Source organism: Helianthus annuus, chromosome 2, assembly GCF_002127325.2.
Source record: "Helianthus annuus cultivar XRQ/B chromosome 2, HanXRQr2.0-SUNRISE, whole genome shotgun sequence".
In the NCBI taxonomy this organism is placed as follows: domain Eukaryota; kingdom Viridiplantae; phylum Streptophyta; class Magnoliopsida; order Asterales; family Asteraceae; genus Helianthus; species Helianthus annuus.
This window is the reverse complement of record NC_035434.2, coordinates 173,775,471-173,794,747: the sequence shown is the minus strand read 5'-3', so window position 1 is coordinate 173,794,747 and position 19,277 is coordinate 173,775,471. Positions and strand designations below refer to the sequence as shown.

The 19,277-nt window shown below is 37.4% G+C and overlaps 1 protein-coding gene across 1 annotated transcript; it reads right to left on the bottom strand.

Moving 5' to 3' along the window:
• Nucleotides 1–2,236: 2,236 nt before the first annotated feature.
• On the bottom strand, nt 2,237–6,526 carry LOC110927372. The gene is made up of 6 exons (XM_022171050.2): nt 5,969–6,526; nt 5,545–5,697; nt 4,501–4,610; nt 4,095–4,131; nt 3,063–3,535; nt 2,237–2,981 (listed from the first exon to the last, which is right to left on the bottom strand). The coding sequence occupies exons 1-6, from the start codon at nt 6,489–6,491 to the stop codon at nt 2,367–2,369; spliced, it is 1,911 nt and encodes a 636-aa protein (XP_022026742.1). The 5' UTR covers nt 6,492–6,526; the 3' UTR covers nt 2,237–2,366.
• Nucleotides 6,527–19,277: the final 12,751 nt, after the last annotated feature.

Genomic DNA, 19,277 nt, shown 5'->3' with positions numbered 1-19,277 from the left:
AGGTTGGGTTGTGAATGTGGGTGAAAAATTAAATTGGGTTGGGTTGTGTAGGTGGAAGAGAGAGAAATTAGTATTTTATTGAAAGATTGGGTTGGGTTGGGTTGGGTTGTGATAGTGGATAGTAATGGCTTGGATGCAGATTTTTTTTTTTTTTTTGACCATTTGGTGTACCAAGTATACTTTGTCCTTAAATATTGATCCTTAATATTAACCATTAAAGGGAAATTGGTCTGTAATAATCCTATCTAGACCTTATTAGCCATTAATAATCTCACATCAGAATATTCCACCCATCAGTCCCACCTTTCACCTATTTTTCCTACAATGGTCCCCCGTTAAAAAAACTTAACAGAGTTAAGCTTTTTTCCAAATTACAAACAGATTTTTTAGGGCTTTTGATTAGAACGACGACACGAGTCCATTGATGTAAAACTTGCCTCGAAACGGTGCTCCAAACGATGAAAACGACGCTTCAATTCGGGTGTTTAAATTTCCAATTAACCAAAATCAAGTCACTTGGAGCACCATTTCGAAGTAAATTTACATCAATGGACTCGTATCATCGTTCTGATCAAAAGACCTAAAAAATTGTTTGTAATTTGGAAAAAAGCTTAACTCCGTTAAGTTTTTTTTTAACGGGGGACCATTGTAGGAAAAATATGTGAAATGTGGGACTGGTGGGGGGAATATTCTGATGTGGGATTATTAATGGCCAATAAGGTCTAGGTGAGATTATTACAGGCCAATTCCCCACTATTAAAATGTCAAAACAACAAATTATAAACGAATGATAGGTAAACGGGCAACAACTTGCGCCATAACCCCCTCTTTGAGTTGCAAAACCGATCATCCTAAAGACGAAACGACTCTTATGGGTCGAGAAATTACTATTCACAACCCGCTGGACCCTGTTCAGGAATTCCACAGCCTCCGGGGTAGGGTACCAAATGTATCAAAGACAAATGGGATAAACACGTGAAAGTTAAAATCTTTAAATTCATAACATGGAGTCTGACATGAATGCAATCAATAGTCAAAATTATCTGTCTTTTTATAATTCTTAAACCTTTTGGACATTTTCCTTTGCAAATGCAGCGTGAGCTACAATGGTTTAAGGTGAGCTTCAATGATCATAATTTCTCATTTAAGCTAATTACCATTTTTTTTAATAGTTAATCTGACCAGTTGTCGAATCGGTCCCCTTACTTGTCCATTGGTTGAAACTGCTACGTCGGTTCATCTATACAGAAACTACAACATCATTTCAAGTCGACCCGATAAACTTAAATACTGTCTTGACCCATATTAAATAAAACGAGCCACATGGATTAAGAACTATTAGTGATCAAAATGGTAGTTGCTTAGTTTTTGTTCTTAACATGTAGGAAGTCGAAAAATTTGTAGATCATTCCGTGAGAGAAGCTTTAAACAACGCTGGGAAAACACCAAGAATGGTTTTCGCTGATGAACATAAAGATTTACTTAAAGAAGGGCAGCTATGGATGAAAGACACGACATCTTCATGCACTGTAGTAGCAGCCCTCATAGTAACAATGGCATTTGCAGCTGCGTTCACTCTCCCAGGCGGAAATCAAGATGATGGTAAACCGATGTTCCTAACCACCAACACATTTATGCTTTTTATCGTATCAGATGCCGTTGCATTATTTTCTTCTTGTTCTTAGGGATTCTCACTTCCCGATATGCATCACTTGTTTTGTTATTAGCGGCTTCGATTTCTCTACTTTTAGCTATGTTTGTTTTGGAACCGAGTGTTTCTCTGGAAGCAACCTCTCTAATCCTAGGAACAGATGTAAGGTTTGCATACATCCCGGCTACTAAACTAACCATGACTTGCTAAAAACACTAAAAACATGTGCCTAATAAAAAGACTTCTGCTCACCCGTATCTAGCTCCTGAACCGTAACCGACTTGACCCGTATCCGACCCGAATTCATCAAGATTATCCAACAGTTTTCTCCACAGCTGCTGCACAAACACAACAGATTCGGTATAATGCATTTTGTGACAGATCCTTCCACCTCATACCAATCGTTTGATTGCCTGCCAGCAACAAGAAGTTGCCTTCTCACGCATTCGATGTTCGGTGGTCGCTATCGTTCCACTCTCCATAACCAAGTAACTTACACCAAAGAATAAAGAAAATGAGAGATTCGTTCCTTTCAAAGTTGGCCTAATTCAAAATGGTTTCCATCATTGCTTGTGACATTTCAAATTAAAAACTTAAAATGAATTATTTGTGATTCAAATAATACAAACATGTATTCGTACAAAACATGTAGTGATATTTAATGAACCCTTCTCGTATTTGTGTTTTGATGTTCGCAATATATATATACAAAGAGCTAGTGAATCAATCGATCATTCTGCCGGTGAAAAATGCTTCTTCCATATGTGGACTTAACTAGCTCCACAAGTAAAGGAAACTGCAACAAGCCAAATAAACACACCGGAATACTCGTAGCTATAACAAGTGGAGCTGCAATCCATGTAACCTTATGTTTCAGCATAAGTGCAAGAGCCGAACTAAATGCAATCATAGTTGCTGCTATGGATATGAATAACGAAATAAGTCCAATTGTCAATCTTTTTGGTAAGGCGTAAAGGAAGTCAGCTTCCGCGTATCGGGAAGTAAGAATCCCTAAAAACGTCAACACTGAGGTTGACGAAGAAAATAAAGCAATGGCATCTGATACAATAAAAAGCATAAATGTGTTGAAGTTTAGGAACATCGGTGTGCCATCATCTTGATTGCCTCCTGGGAGAGTGAATGCCGCTGCAAATGCCATTGTTACTATGAGAGCTGCTACCACAGTACATGAAGATGCTGTGTCTTTCATCCATTGTTGCCCTTCTTTTAGTAACGGTTTATGTTCTATGGTGAAAAGCATTCTTGGTGTTTTCTCCTCTTTGTTTTCAGCTTCTTTATAGGAAAGTTCTGTTATAAGTTTTTCGACTTCCTACACGAAGATGTGCGGTGTTTGTTAAGAACAAAATTAAAGCAACTATTGTCTTTATGCCTAGGCTAGAATAAAGATCACCTGAAACCATTGAAGCTCACGTTGCATTTGCAAAGCTGCACCCGTCACAACATCAAGTCGATGAGTTGGAGCTAACTTTCCAGCTATATGTAATGCATTTTCTAAACCATCATGTGGTGTTGCTGCAAATACTTTGTGGCCTGACATTTGGTGCACAAGATTGTACACTCGTTCTTGGCGGTGCCTTATGGCTTCAAGGAACAAACTAAACCTATAACCTCTCCGTTCTTTGGGTTCATCGAACCGCCTATCATTATCACCATCATACCAGATTATGCTTGGGTAGGTTAGTATGCATTCTTCAATAAGCTCATGAGTTCCGTATTTGACAGCTGTAACTAATGCAGATCCTAAAATCGTCCAAGCTTTATCGTGATCGCCTTGTTCAATAACAATTTTGCATATACGTTCTACAAGTAAGTTGCTCCTGTTTTCATTTACTTTGATATCATAGGTCCTCTTCACTATTGGAGCTACATATACAAATAGTATATATGTCAAACTTTGAAGAGGGTAGTGTTATACATACAAGAATTTATTGTATCTTTAGGTGGTTTAGTAACACCACCTTAGTTTATTTCTAGGTCGTTTTGCTAACTACAACCAGGGGCGGATGTACTCTATATTAAGGGGTGGCGTCCGCTACGGCTTGGCGTTCCGGCGGTAGTGTAAATTTTGGAAAAATTTGACGTTTTTTCGATTTCGTTACCGCTTATTTATAAAACGTTACCGCTTGGCGCGAATCCTAGATCCGCCACTGACTACAACTAGATCTATGTACATAGCAAATGAATGAGATTTTGCAAAAAGTGAAAGTCGCTCCACCCCACTGCGACTTCACTTTTTGCTTGTTAGATTTGGTCCAAACTCACCCCCAGCCACCCTTCCCCTTCCCCTTCTCCTATTGCAACTTACATGTAATTAGCAAGCAAAGCCACCTAGAAATCAAGGTGGCACTGCTAAATTAGCTAAAGATACAACAAATTTCTACACAAAACCATACACAATTATATAATGGCACATATAGCGTACCTATGCATCCAAGGGCATTCTGAAATCCAGCAATACACTGTTCAAGAGAATATGTCAAAAAAAATTAAAAACACCGGTACGTTGTGATTATATTCCTTCTAGACTCCATATTATGAATACAAATTGGTTATCTGAAACCGCCTATCACCTGATATGCAATCCTAAAGACCTTCGAAACATTAGGATGTAATAAGTAGATACTCATGGTTATAAACACGCCTTTAAAGCGATTATAACTATTGCATGAGGTTAACATGCCTTTGTTCTCCAACTTGAAAATCTTAGGTGTCCGGGTTACTTTTTTATAAGATATTCTTGGTGTCATTTTGTAGAATAAAGATAGATTGGGTTACATTTGGGGTTTCAAGTAGTATATTAGATATAAATGAAAACTAGAGCCTTATACCTTTCTAAAAATCCTTGACAAGGATTCCTTTGAATCAGTAGCTCTTTCATTGTTGTTTATTGATATCACTACTGAATCAGTAGCTCCTTCATTGTTGTTCATAGGTATCACTTGCACCACACAAACACGGAAACATTAAAAATTAAAAACCATAAACAAAAGAGAACTATGAAATTTCGCCTATGTGGTAGTCCACGTAGACAGCCACAACACACCTACCTAAACCGCTCACTAAGTTTTTTATTAAGAAACTAGGTTATAGACCCATGTATTACATGGGTTTGAGGATAGAAAAAGAAAGGCTTTAAGATAATCATGGAGTTGATCGAGTTCATTGAAAAAAATGTGTTTTCCATTTATATAAATTTGAATGAGTTCTTTTAAAAAAATGTGTTTCCATTTATATAAACTTGATATTATTTAAAAAAGAAACTTCACTATAAAATCAATAGAACATTTTATTCTCTTTAATTTCTTCAATTTTAGTATAGTCTTATTATATTTTATCTAAAAAATTAAAATCTTACGTATATATGTGTTGCGTAATTATTTTGATAAGTTGCTTATTGATGCAGTGGCGGATCCAGGGGTGTTTTGGGGGTTCCCGGGAACCCCCTTAGTTTGGAAAAAAAATGAAAAAAGTAATGGAAATTTTGTTTGTTTTAAAAAAATAGTGAGAATTAGTGAAAATCTACCAAAAGGAACCTGGTGGAAAACATTCCTGTATCCGTCACTGTATTGATGTATGTGCATAATTATTGCATGGGTTGCATAATTATCTGTATATGTAGCGTAATTATCTGTATAAGTTGCATAATTATAAACTCATTTTTTTCCTTTTCATTTCTAACCTAGTTAATGTAATATAGAGATATTTGGGAAATCATGAAAATATAAGCACGTTGACTAAAATAGGCATTGGCTTTTTTCATTGATTGATGAGTTCTTATGGGTTTTGGCTTAACTTATTTGAAAATAGAGAAAGGCAATGCCTAATTTTCATGATTATCCCAAGATACATAGTTTAAAAGAAAGCTTACTTACATGAATAGATAAAACGTCCCCAAAATCCAAGACTCCTCCCGCTTGCAAAATTTTCGGGTTTTTGAGCTAATATTTCCAAAGCCGTTTGGCCCTGCTCACTGTTGTTTTCAAACACAATGTCTGGGTGGTCCTTGATTATTCTTAACGCAAGATCTGCATCACCAAATTCAACCTATATTTGAAAAGCTAAACCAAACATGCATGAAAGATTGAAAGGTTTTGTGTTTAATGTGTGAAGGCATTGTCTTAATTAGGATATAATCTACAATTTTTTTTTTTTTGAACGGCAAATTATTTTATTCACTCCTATCTGTGTGATTCGAACCCAAGACTTCCCCTCCTTAGGTGGGTGTTTAAAGGCTTTGTCTTTGCCAATAAACCACCACCCCATTGGTAGGACGTGATCCGTATATATGTGACTTACCGTTGAATCCAGCCATAATTGTGCGAGTAATGAGATCACCGCCAGCTTTTCCAGTGTATAGACACCTTCCTCCCTCTTTTGGCACTGTCAACAAGTATTCTAGCGTCTCTTTATTTCCATGCCAGGCGGCCAATTGCAATGGCCTATTACCGTCCTTATTCTCAACAAGTGCCTCTGTCTCATCGAGCTCCACCAAACGCTTTGTAGCATCCGTATTTCCAACCATAGCAGCGATGTGGAGGGGGCTGTTTCCATAATCATTCTTCTGAAACAAGCATTTTAGCCTCTCTGACTCGGTATCCTTTTTATCCGCAGGAACAATAGATTCCACAAGCTCCTTGACGAAACGATTGGAGCGATTCGTCCCCACGGCGATGTGTAGTGGCGTATCCCCAAAGTGTGTTATCCTTTCCGTCAAGAGGCTTTCTTGTCCATCGGACATTAATTTACTAACATAACCCCTTTTATCATCTAATGCAGCTTGGTAAATGGCTGTATGTTTTACATGTTTTTTATCTGCCATTCTGATCAAATGTGTATCAGCTAAATGCCGATCTTATACTCGATCTCGAAATGAAGATCTGCAATTTGGTTAACTGAAATCAATATAGTTAACAAAAAATAAAAAATAAAAAAAAGTCCAGGAAGATTATTAATAAGACAGTGATTTATGATTAGAGCATCTTAGATCGTGGCACGTACTTTAGAAAGCTAAATAAAAATTCTGGATTCTTTTTTTTTATTACTCATTCTGATCAAATTTGCATCAGCTTAATGTCAATGTTCTGATCGATCTCTAAAGTCAACTCAGAACATTTAGTGACTGAATAACTAAAAAATCCATAAGATTCTTAATAAGATCGACAGAGTAATATTTATGATTAGAGCATCAGAGTTCGTGGCATGTTTAGAAATAAAGCTAAATAAAAAATCCAGATTTTTTTTTTAATTATAGTGTAAAAATTTAAATGGTAGATGTAAACATGTGCGTTGCGTGGGAATGTTCTCGAACATCAATTTATTACATTTAAATATCACACACCTTTAAGTAATGGGTGTGAGGATGTTAATGTTGCTTGAAAATTGTAAGACTCAGTTTTGAGTAAATATGTTTGTCACAAAATTGACGATTACAATATATACAGAATACTAGAAACCCTAGAAACCTAAGGTGGGCCTATGGGCTCACAGTCTAATACTCCCCCGCAGTCGTGGAGGAAGGAAACGAAAAGCTTAAACCGAGAAAACAAAACATGAAAACAAGAACGATAATAATCCCTAAAAAACTAAGTCTTGGATTTCGATTAAAACTTCAGCCAGAGTTCCATGATCTTGTATTCTTCATACCATAATCTCCAATGAATGACAATCCACGATTTTAAATCATCCCATAATCTTGCTGCAAGCAACATATGCGGTGCAGCGATAATGAGCGGCAGCACGGCTGTGGTGGACCGTAGTCCTATAACGGAGGCGGCTTGACTGGTGGCTAGAGGACCGTAGTCCTACAAGAGGGAACGGCTCAATGAAAAGCCGGCGCCAGAGACCGTAGTCAGATTTGGGCGGCGGAGCGGCTCAAGGGATAACCAGCAAGATAGAACAGCACGTCTCAGACCGACAACGTGTAGCGGCTTTGTTTTGCAGCAACAGTAGCACAATTCTCGTCTAGACAGAATTTTTATTCAAAGAAAGTGTTGTTGACTTCGTATGTAAAAAAAGTCACTATGGATGATGATGAATATGGATGGTCTAATGAATGGTCTAATGAATATTTACGGTATGCTATGAATATATCTCAAACCAATGATATATAATATAATAAACCGTAGAATATTATTCAAAACAAACCTGCTAGTTAACACAAATATCAATAGAGAACAAACTCATCCGTGTGCTTCTCTGACATCAATACAGCCAGTTTCAGTTGACCAAGCTGACAAAGCCTAGCAGGATTCTTAAATACAGCGACTCGAGCTCTTTTATCACCTGACTAAACAACACGAGCTATGCTAAAAGATTCACCTTTCTCAACTGCAAACTGCCACTCTCTAACTGATATCTCAAACCAGTCCTTTGTTCTAGAATCGGTTGTTTTGACTTCAATGTATTCCTTCGGGTTTTCATCCTCACAAACTTCAATATCATAGGGTAGCCTGGTTTCACTACCTTCATTTACCCATTTCACAACTTTGATACCCTTGTTTCTGTAGTAGTTAAATGCCAATTCCTCACCACGTCTCCCTGTAAGAGACGCATGTTTCATATCGACTGTGCCATGTGAAAGCTGGTCCTTCTGGCTAAAACCAAAAGAACCATCTTGGTCAACCAAACCATGTTCGAGAATGATCGTGTCAACCGCGTTTGTTCCTCCGTGACCCAAAAACCCATCTTGGTCAACCAAACCATGTTTAGCATGGACTGAATCAACCGTGTTGGTTCCACCATGACCCTCATGGTTCAAACGTATAGAAGCATTTCGACTTTCTGCGTCATCAGTAGTTGGTACATTTAGATCAACTCGCTTAATGGCATATTGCATCTTTGATTTATTAGCACGCGAGGAAACAGATTTAGGGGGGTTCCGGCTTCTGTTACTTTGGGATGATGAACTGGGCCTAACGGTTCTTTTAGGAACACCTTTCGTAGCTGATGTCACCGTATTCAATGGCATGACTCCCATAGATTGAATTGACCATACTGGTTCTTCATCCGATAGTTTTGGCACCTTCTGGCTATTCAAGAGGAAACTTTCTATTTGTTTTTCTGTGGAACCCGATTCATTCATAGATGTAATCATGTGAAGAAAATTTGCCAAGTGTAGTTCAGGATCCCCGTTGACCAAAAAACGAGAAAGCTCCATGAATATCGAATGAGAATATATATGACTTACGAGTTACAAACAAAATCTCATCCTGTATGTATCAATACAAAAACAGTTTAGTTCAAACAGTTTACTTTTTGGTTCTATCACTTGACATTTTAGATTTGTATATATTGTACGAAATTTTTTTTTTATTTTTTTATTTCACATGAGATACTTATCTCTAAACATAGTATATCAGTTATTTAGTTAATAAAAAGATGAATAATAAGAACTTTTTACTTAATAAAAATTATATTTAAAGGTCAGTACGTTACGTAAAGAGGTTTTTGTTAACTTTTTGTTTCACCGTTTACACTATAAATAATATACTTAATTCATTTAATTTGTTTTTACTCTAATAAGTTGCGTTCATTAGTTAAGTTTTTCTAAAATATGCAATATGTTCTGGTATAAATTTTATTGAAAACTGAGTTATATTCAAAATAAAGTGTTTCTTGGTATCGTAAACGATACGAGTGCCAATACCGTATATGTATCGTGACGAAACAAATTGAACCGATTCCGACCCAATGTCGATACCATAACAATCCGGTATCACAACAATACTGATCGAGTTCCCGCCACATAGCGCGGGGAACCCCACTAGTTCATATGTAAAAGGTATGATACCCGAAGAAGGCAGATACAATCATGTCTCTTCTTTGACACCAATTTCGACCTCTTTATAACATTCTTATAATGCAACATTTCAACAACAACAATCTGCAGCCGATTTATTTTTTCAAATCCAGCCAGCTTGAGTTGAAGATATCTTTCACGATACGCATTAGAAATGTAACGTTGAGCGTAAGGAAGGACCCAGCTCACCAATGAAGTTTCATAGCTATTGTCTACTTGTTTGTTATATATTGCTTCACGAGTAACAACCTGCACTAGATAGATAATAAGTTGTTTACATCAGTAAAGATTTGCCATATCAGAGAAGACGTGAGAAAGAATGACAACCTCCGAAAGAGCGGGAATTCCAAGATTTTTCATAAGAAAAGAGATCTTCACTTCAAGCATCACCATTTCTTCATCAGTAAGTTCACATAAACAAAAAAAAAAAAGAAAATATTATTCAACTTCTCAAATTCATTAGCAAGCTTTGCATCATCACACCAACACACGAGCCCAAACGATGGATGTAAGGAAACCCATTTATATCTTGTGCGGTCGGAAGCACCTTCGTTTTCTTTTTTTTTTTTTTAAGATTTCTTTTCAACAATTCAAGATCCTCAATACTCAAAGCCCCAGCTTTGAGTCCATCACTCCACAATACAAAGACATCAAAAACCTGTCAAAATAAATATTCATATTTAATATTTGGATTAATTTCGTATGTACCCGTATAAACTTGTAAAATTTCATATATACCCAACCAAAACTAAAAATATCATATACGCCCTTACAAAATAGCTATAATATCTAATATACCTAATTTATTCAAAACAAACGACAAGATAATCATTTTACCCTTATTTTTTTAACTTCAAGTTTTCATATATCCTCATCTTTTAACTTTATCTTCTTATATAACTCATTTTAACCTTAAATTTATTTTTACCAATTTTTTTTTCCATAAACAATAGTATTCTATATATATAATATTTAAGCTAATAAATAAGCTAGAAATGAGTAAATATATTATTTGAAGTTTAAGGTCGTATATATAGAGGAAGGTTAACGTACATTAAGGCTTAACGTACATCACGTACGAAAGGTAATTACGCACGTTCATTTTAAAATCACGCACGTTGATGTGCGTGAAGTGTGTTATATTTTTATGAGTATTTAAGCCCCTTTTTACACTTTTAGCCAAGTTTTAAATTTATAAAACACGATATTTACTAACACTAAACACACATATGGGCAAGTGCACCCATCGTGGACGTAGTATAGTGTTGGTAAGATACTGAGGTCGTCCAAGGACACAAGAGCTTTTAATACCGGTTTATCCTCAACGTCTAATCAAATCAAAAAGTTAGAAAAATGTTTTAAACTAATAAAAATAAAAACTAACTAAATGCTGAAAAATAAAATAAAATAAAAACAGATAGACAAGATGAATCACTTGGATCCGACACGTGTATTAGTATAACCTTTGATTATACTAATAATCAAAATCACGCATGTTGAAACACAATAATCACGCATATTGAAAACATTAATCACGCATGTTATAGAACAAATCACGCACGTTGTTGTACGTGAAGTACGTTAAGCCGTATGTACGATATACTTTAGAGGAAGGTTAACGTACGTTAGAGCTTAATGTACTTCACATACGACATGTAATTAAGCACGTTCATTTTAAAACCACGCCCGTTATACCTCAAAAATCCAAAATCACGCATGTTGAAACACAATAATTACGCATATTGAAAACATTAATCACGCATGTTATAGAACAATCACGCACGTTGTTGTACGTGAAGTACGTTAAGCCGTAATGTACGATATACTTTTTCTACATATATATGATATTTCAACTACTTTGTAAGGATATATATGATATTTATAATTTTGTATGGGTATATATGATATTTTGCAAATTTGTAAAGAAATATATTTGAAATTGCCCCTTAATATATACCCACCTCTATGTCAAACATTAATGTGAAAAATCTAACCTTTTTGGCAGCCTTCAACGGAGTATTTACAGTTGATAAACGGTGTAAAATCGAAAGGTAATTTAGAAGAGGGGGGGGGGGTTTCTCCTTTACTCCACATCCATTAACAAAAAAATCATGAAAATCTGGATATAAATTGCTTAACATTTTGCTCTGTTCACAATCTGTATTAATTATACAATCGTGCGGAACAACGGATCAAATTGAGAAGTGATTTTGAAGGGGTTTAAGGGGAGGAGTGGTGGTCACTAGTGATAGATTTCTATCACTCCTACTATCCAATCAAATCATGCCATGTCATCAACCAATATTCTATACTAGTGATAGAAATGTAGGGAGGGTGGTATCACTAGTGATGGAATTCTATCACTCCCAAATTTTTTTAATTTTCATTTTAAAACTCAGGGTTTACCCCCCTGAGTTTTAGGGGCCCTGATCCTGATTCTGATTGTTCTGAAAATTTTAGGGTTTGTGCAGGATTACTTGGAGGTCTCAATTAGGGTTTCCTATTGGACAAAATAAAATAATAAGTAATAATTTTGGTGAGAGTTGTTACAGGTTGATACTGGGGCAACCCTCCATGTGTGCCCACACAAGACCCTCTTTAATACGTTTAAAGAGGTGATGGGAGAAGAGAAGTTGTACATTGGATATGCTGCATAGCTGACATCAAGGGAGAATGTGAGGTGACCTTAAAGTGGACTTCTGGGAAAGAGCTCACTTAGAAGAATGTGTTTTGTGTTCCTGACTTATGCAAGAGTCTTGTGTCGGGTTGAATGCTTAACAAGTTTGGCTTTCGTTTGGTTTTTGAAAGTGATAAATTTATTTTAAGTAAGCGTGATATGTTTGTTGAAAAGGGCTATACCCAAAATGACATGTTTAAACTTAATGTAATGTCTGTTAAGAAAATTATGAATAAAAATGCTAATACTTCTGCTTACCTGGTTGTGTCTCCTAATGTTTAAATTGACATTTACATCATGTGTTCTTTAAGAAACACTATTACACTTTCTAACTTTCTAAATTGACACCTACGTCGTATTTTTTTATATAAGTTACACATTCACTTCTAACTTTTGATAATTGACAACTTTGACACTCAAAACTTTTCTATTTAATAACTTGACACATCATTTTTTTTTTAAATTACTTTTATGAACTTACACTGCAACATGAGACACATTATTATATTTTTTTTTATCTATGCCGAACCACGTTAATGCCGAACCACTTTACATTGCTATCTAAATTACTTTTACAACTTTACGTCGCAACGACCGAGACATACTTTTTATATGTGTCTAATGGCATTAATGTCACAAACGTGACGTGTGTAACAAAGTCAGAAACGCGTAATATCACGTGCAGGCACCACACGTTAATATTATCATTGTACACTGTAATCACAATACATTATATATGTTACACTGAGTTAGATTGGATATATCAAAACGCATGTTTTCATATGGTTAATGCCAGTGGCGAAGCTTGAAATTTTTTTCGGGGTGGGGGGGGGGTCGAAAACGTATATACCAAAAAATTTCTATAGAACCGGGGGGTCGAAAACACATATACCCAAAAATTTCTATACGAAAACTACATATATAACACTACTGGCCGAAAAGTTCGGGGGGTTGGACGCCCCTCCCGCCCCCTTAAAAGCATCGCCCATGGTTAACGCAATACATAACGTGCCATTAGCTATAAACGACTAAGGTGTCACCGCCCCAACACGTGGCCTATGGCAACAATCTAGGTACTAAAAAAATTATCAACCCGTATGTTTTCTCCAGTTGTCTTTTCCATCACCCATCATCGGCCACCACCATAAACCCAAAACCCCTTAAATCATCAACCCGTATATGGTTAATTCTTATCTCCCAACTTAGTCCTCAAAACCATTGCTTCTGGCAATGACGTACGAACTTGCACACCAAGAATTGAGGAATACTTCATCTCTACTCTTTTGTATTAACAAAGAAAACTTATAAAAACTTTACATCATTGCTCAATTATTTATATAGACACTATGTTCCTAATTCAACCCAGACTAGGACTTCTATAATAATAAAACATTAAAACAAATTTTAAATTCAAATAACAAACTATTTTTTTTATTTTGACTTTTAGGTATGATTAAAATAGGTTACAGCTAGTTTTTTTTAATTTAATAAATTTCCTAACAATTATTGCTTAGGAGAGTGGGGTGTTGGTGCACTTGTGTCTGTACTTTGTCTGTATTCGGTCTGTATGTAAACGATGTCCAAAGTTAGTCTGTAAGTTGACCAAGTCAACTATCCTCCTAGTTTGACTTGGCCAACAGTTGGAATATGTTTGATATGTGTGTCGATGTCGAAGGATAGACTCGAAGGATTCTGTTGATCCTTCGAGGTGATCGAAAGATAGGCTTCGAACAATAGACCTCGAAAGGTGATCTTTCGAGGTCCTTACTGATCCTTCGAAAGCTTTCTATCCGAAAGATGATCCTTCGGACCATCTATCGGATCCTTCGACCAGACATCATGGGCTGGGTATATATATACCCATGCAGTGTTGAGTTTAGGCAGATGCACACAGACAAGAGATAGAGAGCTTGAGAGCATTCTGCTGGAAACACACACACACTTGAGAGTTTACATCTTTGGTTTTGTAAACATTGTGATTGTAACCGTAAACCTTCATACGTATTAATACAGTGGTGTTAATCGGTGAAATCTTGTGTGCTTGTTTCTCTACTTGCTTCATTCCGGTTTGCCTACTAGCTTGGATTCCGCACTTGCTAGTGGGTTAGTATAACAAGGTTTAGGTTTGTTCTCGATCCTCCGAGAAAAGGGACCTACAAGTGGTATCAGAGCCTCGCTCTTTACCTTGTTTAAAACCGGTTTGTTCGAGTTCTTTGGTGTGTTTGGACACTAGGTTTAGCACCCGTTTTGGTGGTTTTTCTTGCTTTTCTAAACTGAAAAACGGCTTCTAAACCTTCGGGAGTGTTCGGGGTCGGTTTGGGTAACGTAAAAATCGTTTTTGTGAAACTTTGAACTTTCCGGCCATACTTCCGGTTTGTCTCCGGTGACTGAACTTGAGGATAGGGTTGTGTCCATTTTGGGTAAACTTTTTGAAAATCCAAAAAGTTGGTGAAAAGTCAGACCTGCACATACCTTCTGCCGAAAGTTGTGCACCAACCCATCACCTTTCCCACCTACCCGTCAACCTTGTGTCAGTGTGTCAGAATCTTCCGAAAGATATCCTTCGATATCGAAAGTTCATCTTTCGATTAGGGACAGCACGAAAGATTAGCATCTTTCGAGTAGTCTTTCGAAGTCTAAGGGTTATCCTTCGTAGTTGGAATCTTTTCGAAAGTTGGTTGTCCGAAAGATAAGGATTCATCTCGAAAGATAAGGATCTTTCATTGTGAATCTTTCGAGATCAGTATTCGAAAGATATAGATCTTTCGAACTGTGAATCTTTCGTGATAATCAGTCGAAAGATAAGGATCTTTCATTGAGAATCTTTCGAAGACTTTGCTCGAAACTCAACAGTAATCTTTCGATCACTGTTGATCCTTCGAACAAGTCTTGATCTTTCGATCAGATTGTATCTTTCAATTGTTGTCTGTTTGTTGTTAACAGTTTGTGGTGTGTAGGTTATTTGTTAATTTTTGATCACAATGAGTTGCACAAGTCCTTGGGATTGGAGTACGGATCCACAACCAGATCTGAAACAGATGTCGATGGCTGAATATATGACGAGTGCCATACCTAAACAACAACAGTCAATAAGTTCATGTCAATGGGCTTTGGTATCCAATCAAAGTCAAAGTCTTCAGAATCTTCTGATTAGTGAGAGTGAAACAGGCAGTAACAATCGTCCACCAAAGCTGAACCACATGAACGATTTTCCGTCATGGAAAGGCCGCTTTCACACATATGTTCAAGGACAAAGCACCGACCTTTGGATGTGTTTTGTCAATGCATTCAATGAAAGTCTTGAAAGTAGAGCATCCACTTCAGAAGGTTACGCCAACATGCTTGAAAATGACAAGAAGGCTTATGAATTGGAGAAAAAGGCCTATGCCATACTTACTCAAGCACTCAACAAAGACATCTACCATCAGTTTTCATATTGCAAGACCACGAAAGCATTGTGGGATGCCTTAGTTGCTAGAGGAGAAGGCAATGCAGCTGCTCGAAAGTCTAGGCATGATTTGTTGAAGAAAGAATTTGAATCTTTTCAGTTTTTGGAAAATGAAACTCTAAATGATATGACCACACGTTTCTATCATTTGATTAGTGAAATGTGTGCCTATGGGGTGGCAGCTACTCAACAAGACATGGTGAATAGGTTTGCTGACGCCCTACCCCCAAAATGGAGTTCGTTTATTGAGTTGTTGAAGCATACTAAAGCTCTAGATGAAATCAACATCTACGAGTTCATTCAGAAGCTGGAACATAAAAATGATGAAGAAATTAGGAAAGCAAGGCGTGCTCCAGCTCCTCAGAACACAGAAATGTATCTTCCAGGATTCGATGCTTTGGCAAGATCCGCTGCAGCTCAGCAACAGCAACCTAAGCTGCAGACTGCATTTGTGTCCAATACAAGTTCAAGTTCCTTTCCATTTCCTCAATCAACAGCTGCTCCACCACAACCTCAATTCGATCCGAGGTCTTACATTCCTGTTCCAACACAGCCACAACCACAACCTCAACAACAACAACAGCAAGCTCACTATACAAGCAATCCTCAATCTCAATCCCAAAGTCATCACACGATCCGAGTCGACAACTCAAATCTTTCACACCTTAGCATTGAAGTTGCTAAGGAACATATGGAAATTATCAACACCATGGTCAGTGCTTACTGTGGTTTGGTAGCTGGTCAGCTTGGAAACATCAATATGACCAATGAAGATTATGATCAGATCGACAAGGAAGAAATGGAGTTGATGGATATTAAATGGGCTTTTGCTAGTGCGGTTAGAAGGGCAAAAGATTTCATGGCTCGAACTGGAAGAACTTCGTTGGAAGGAAAGAAAAACACGAAGTATGGGTTTGATATTAATGCCGTCACGTGCTTTAACTGTGGCGAGAAAGGGCACTTTAAACGTGAGTGCACTCGACCAACAAAACACGGCAATCACAACCCGTTCAGAAACCAGACTAATGCGAATGCCCAACAGGAAAACCGTGAAAGGAGGATGGTGGCAGTGAACAACAATCAGGGACAGCCTGGAATTATCAATCACAATCGGGCTTTGGCTGTTCAAGCTGATGAAGGATGTGACTGGTCAGTGCAGTTTGGTGAAGGTGATCAAGGAAGTGGAACTGCTTTGTATGCTAAGATCATCGAGCAGGTTCATAAAGAAGAATCTTCTGGAAGTGATGACAGTTCTGGTTATTCTGGAAGCTCGGATGAAGAAGGCTCTGTTTCTGGGGATAATCACTCAGAGCCTGATGTGAATGAAGAAGGAGATGATGATATACAGGAGCTACTGAATGAAGCTGATGAGCTTAAATGTCAGAAATCAATTCTGATTAGGAAGGCTGCTGCTACATCAACGGAAATGGAAAAGCTATTCTCTGAAGATGGAGCTTTTTCTTTTCAAACTGCCTTTATGGCAAATGGTTCAGCCTCTACTAGTCAGGTAACTTCTGAACCTCCTGCTCCTAGTATTTGTAAATCATGTGCAGAGATGAAGCTTGAATCAGAAAAGCTTCATAGTCATAATCAGAATTTGGTTATTGAATTGTCAAAATGCCAAGAGGCAAACATGGCTTTAACCCGGAATGAAAAAGAATTTAAATCTGTAATAGAAACATTAAAGAAAAATGTGTCCGAGGTTAACAAAGTAGTTTACCACAAACAAGTAAGTATAAATGAATACATTAACCTTGTGGAAGAAACTAAGAAGCAATTAGCCATTGCCCAATGCAAGCATGATGCGATCAAACAGAAATTGGATAGTTATTCTAACTCCCGATTTGTGCTTGATCACATCATAGACGTTCAACAACTGAAAGGTAACGTGAAAGGTGTAGGGTATAAGGCGTGTCCACCCCCTTTGATGGACAACTATACCAAGATGCCCGATGAAGAGGAAATGCCTCGGTATGAACCCAGTGTGCCTTTGAACTTTGAGGAATTTTCTACTGGCCTAGGGTTCAAACCGGACAATTCTTCAAACACAGCCTCTAAGGAACAAGAAACTTCATCATCCATGAAGCAAAGTCCTCCAATTATCGAGGACTATGAGACATCGGATGATGAATCAGAAGTGGCTGTAAGTGATCAGGATAAATCACTTAGCAAGATGAAAGGAGTAGATATTCCACGAGAGAATCACATCCTTTGTGATCCTGATACTCCTGAGATTCCATCTGTCAAGAAGCAAGTGATTGATCCTGTCAAGGTTGATAAGACAGGTGTGTCTACTGTTAAAAGCAGTAATGTGTTGTACACTTTGGTTGGAGATAATGAAATCTACTCAGATCATGTTTTTCCAATTAAAAATGTAAATAAATCTTTGATTGATAAAGTCTTTGAAGACAATACTAACAAATTTTTGGGAAAAACACTTCCGGGAATTGTGGTAACACAATGTGATCCAATTCCTAAGGCTGAGATTAGAAAACAGTTTGGCAATCAAAAATCTCCAACCACTCAACAACCGACTGCTTCTAAGGGTAAACAACAACAACGAGCTCCAAAGCCAAAGGCTAAGGTTGAATCAAAAGGAGCTCGTTACATGAAGAAAGGAAAAGATGTTAAATTTGTAGCATCAAAGGGTACAGATAAAATTGAGACTTTTGAAAACAAATCAAACAATGATTTTGTGCAACAAGTCAAAATTTTGAAACGTAACAGTGATAACAATTACACCCAACATACAAATGGGTGTGATGAACGAGCAAGTACATCAGGTTCTACAGGTTCAACATCTGTCAGTCGATCAAGCTCTCCTAAGTTTGTTGAAAGGAGAACTTGTTTCAAATGTGGGAAGGTTGGGCACATCATTAAGGATTGCACCAACTTGCCCAAACCAAATTTCGTTGAGCGAGCCCCATCTGAACAGTCTCACCCACAACGTCGTCCTGTTCCTCCAAAACATGATAAAAGAACTGTTAAGGAACAAGAAACAAAACAACGACGTCATAACATTAAAACTGTTGAAAAGGCTTTGAAATCTGAAGTCAAAACAGTTAAAAGGAAACCTAGTTTGTCACAACCTTTAAAATCAGAAACTGTACATAATACACAATCTGGTAAACAAAAACAAGCTAGGAGACCTAAAAGGGGTGCTAGTTCAGGGGGAGTAAATGTGTTTGAAAACCATTAGCAAATCGAGCTCATTATTCGAGATGCTCAGGGACGACCCAAGACCACTAAGGCTTGGGTCCCCATCCTCAACTAATGTGTTCGAATGACATGTGCAGGATGTTCTAGGAGGAACTATTAATAGTCATTGGATTGTTGATAGTGGAGCATCCAGGCACATGACTGGCGACTTACGGCTCCTATACGACGTGAAAAATATTAGAGGAGGGTATGTTGCTTTTGCGGGTGACAAAGGTGGATACATCACTGGAGAAGGAAGCATCTCCAATGGTATCGTGTGTTTTGATAAGATCAATTATGTGAAGCAAATTGATCACAATCTTCTGAGTGTGTCGCAAATCTGCGATAAAAAGTTCTCAGTGATTTTTGATGACGCTGGCTGCTATGTGCTGAAACCTGGATTCAAAATTCCACAAGAATGGATTCTCTTATCGGCTCCGAGAGTTAATGATCTTTATATTCTCGACATGAGCCAAGCGATTAC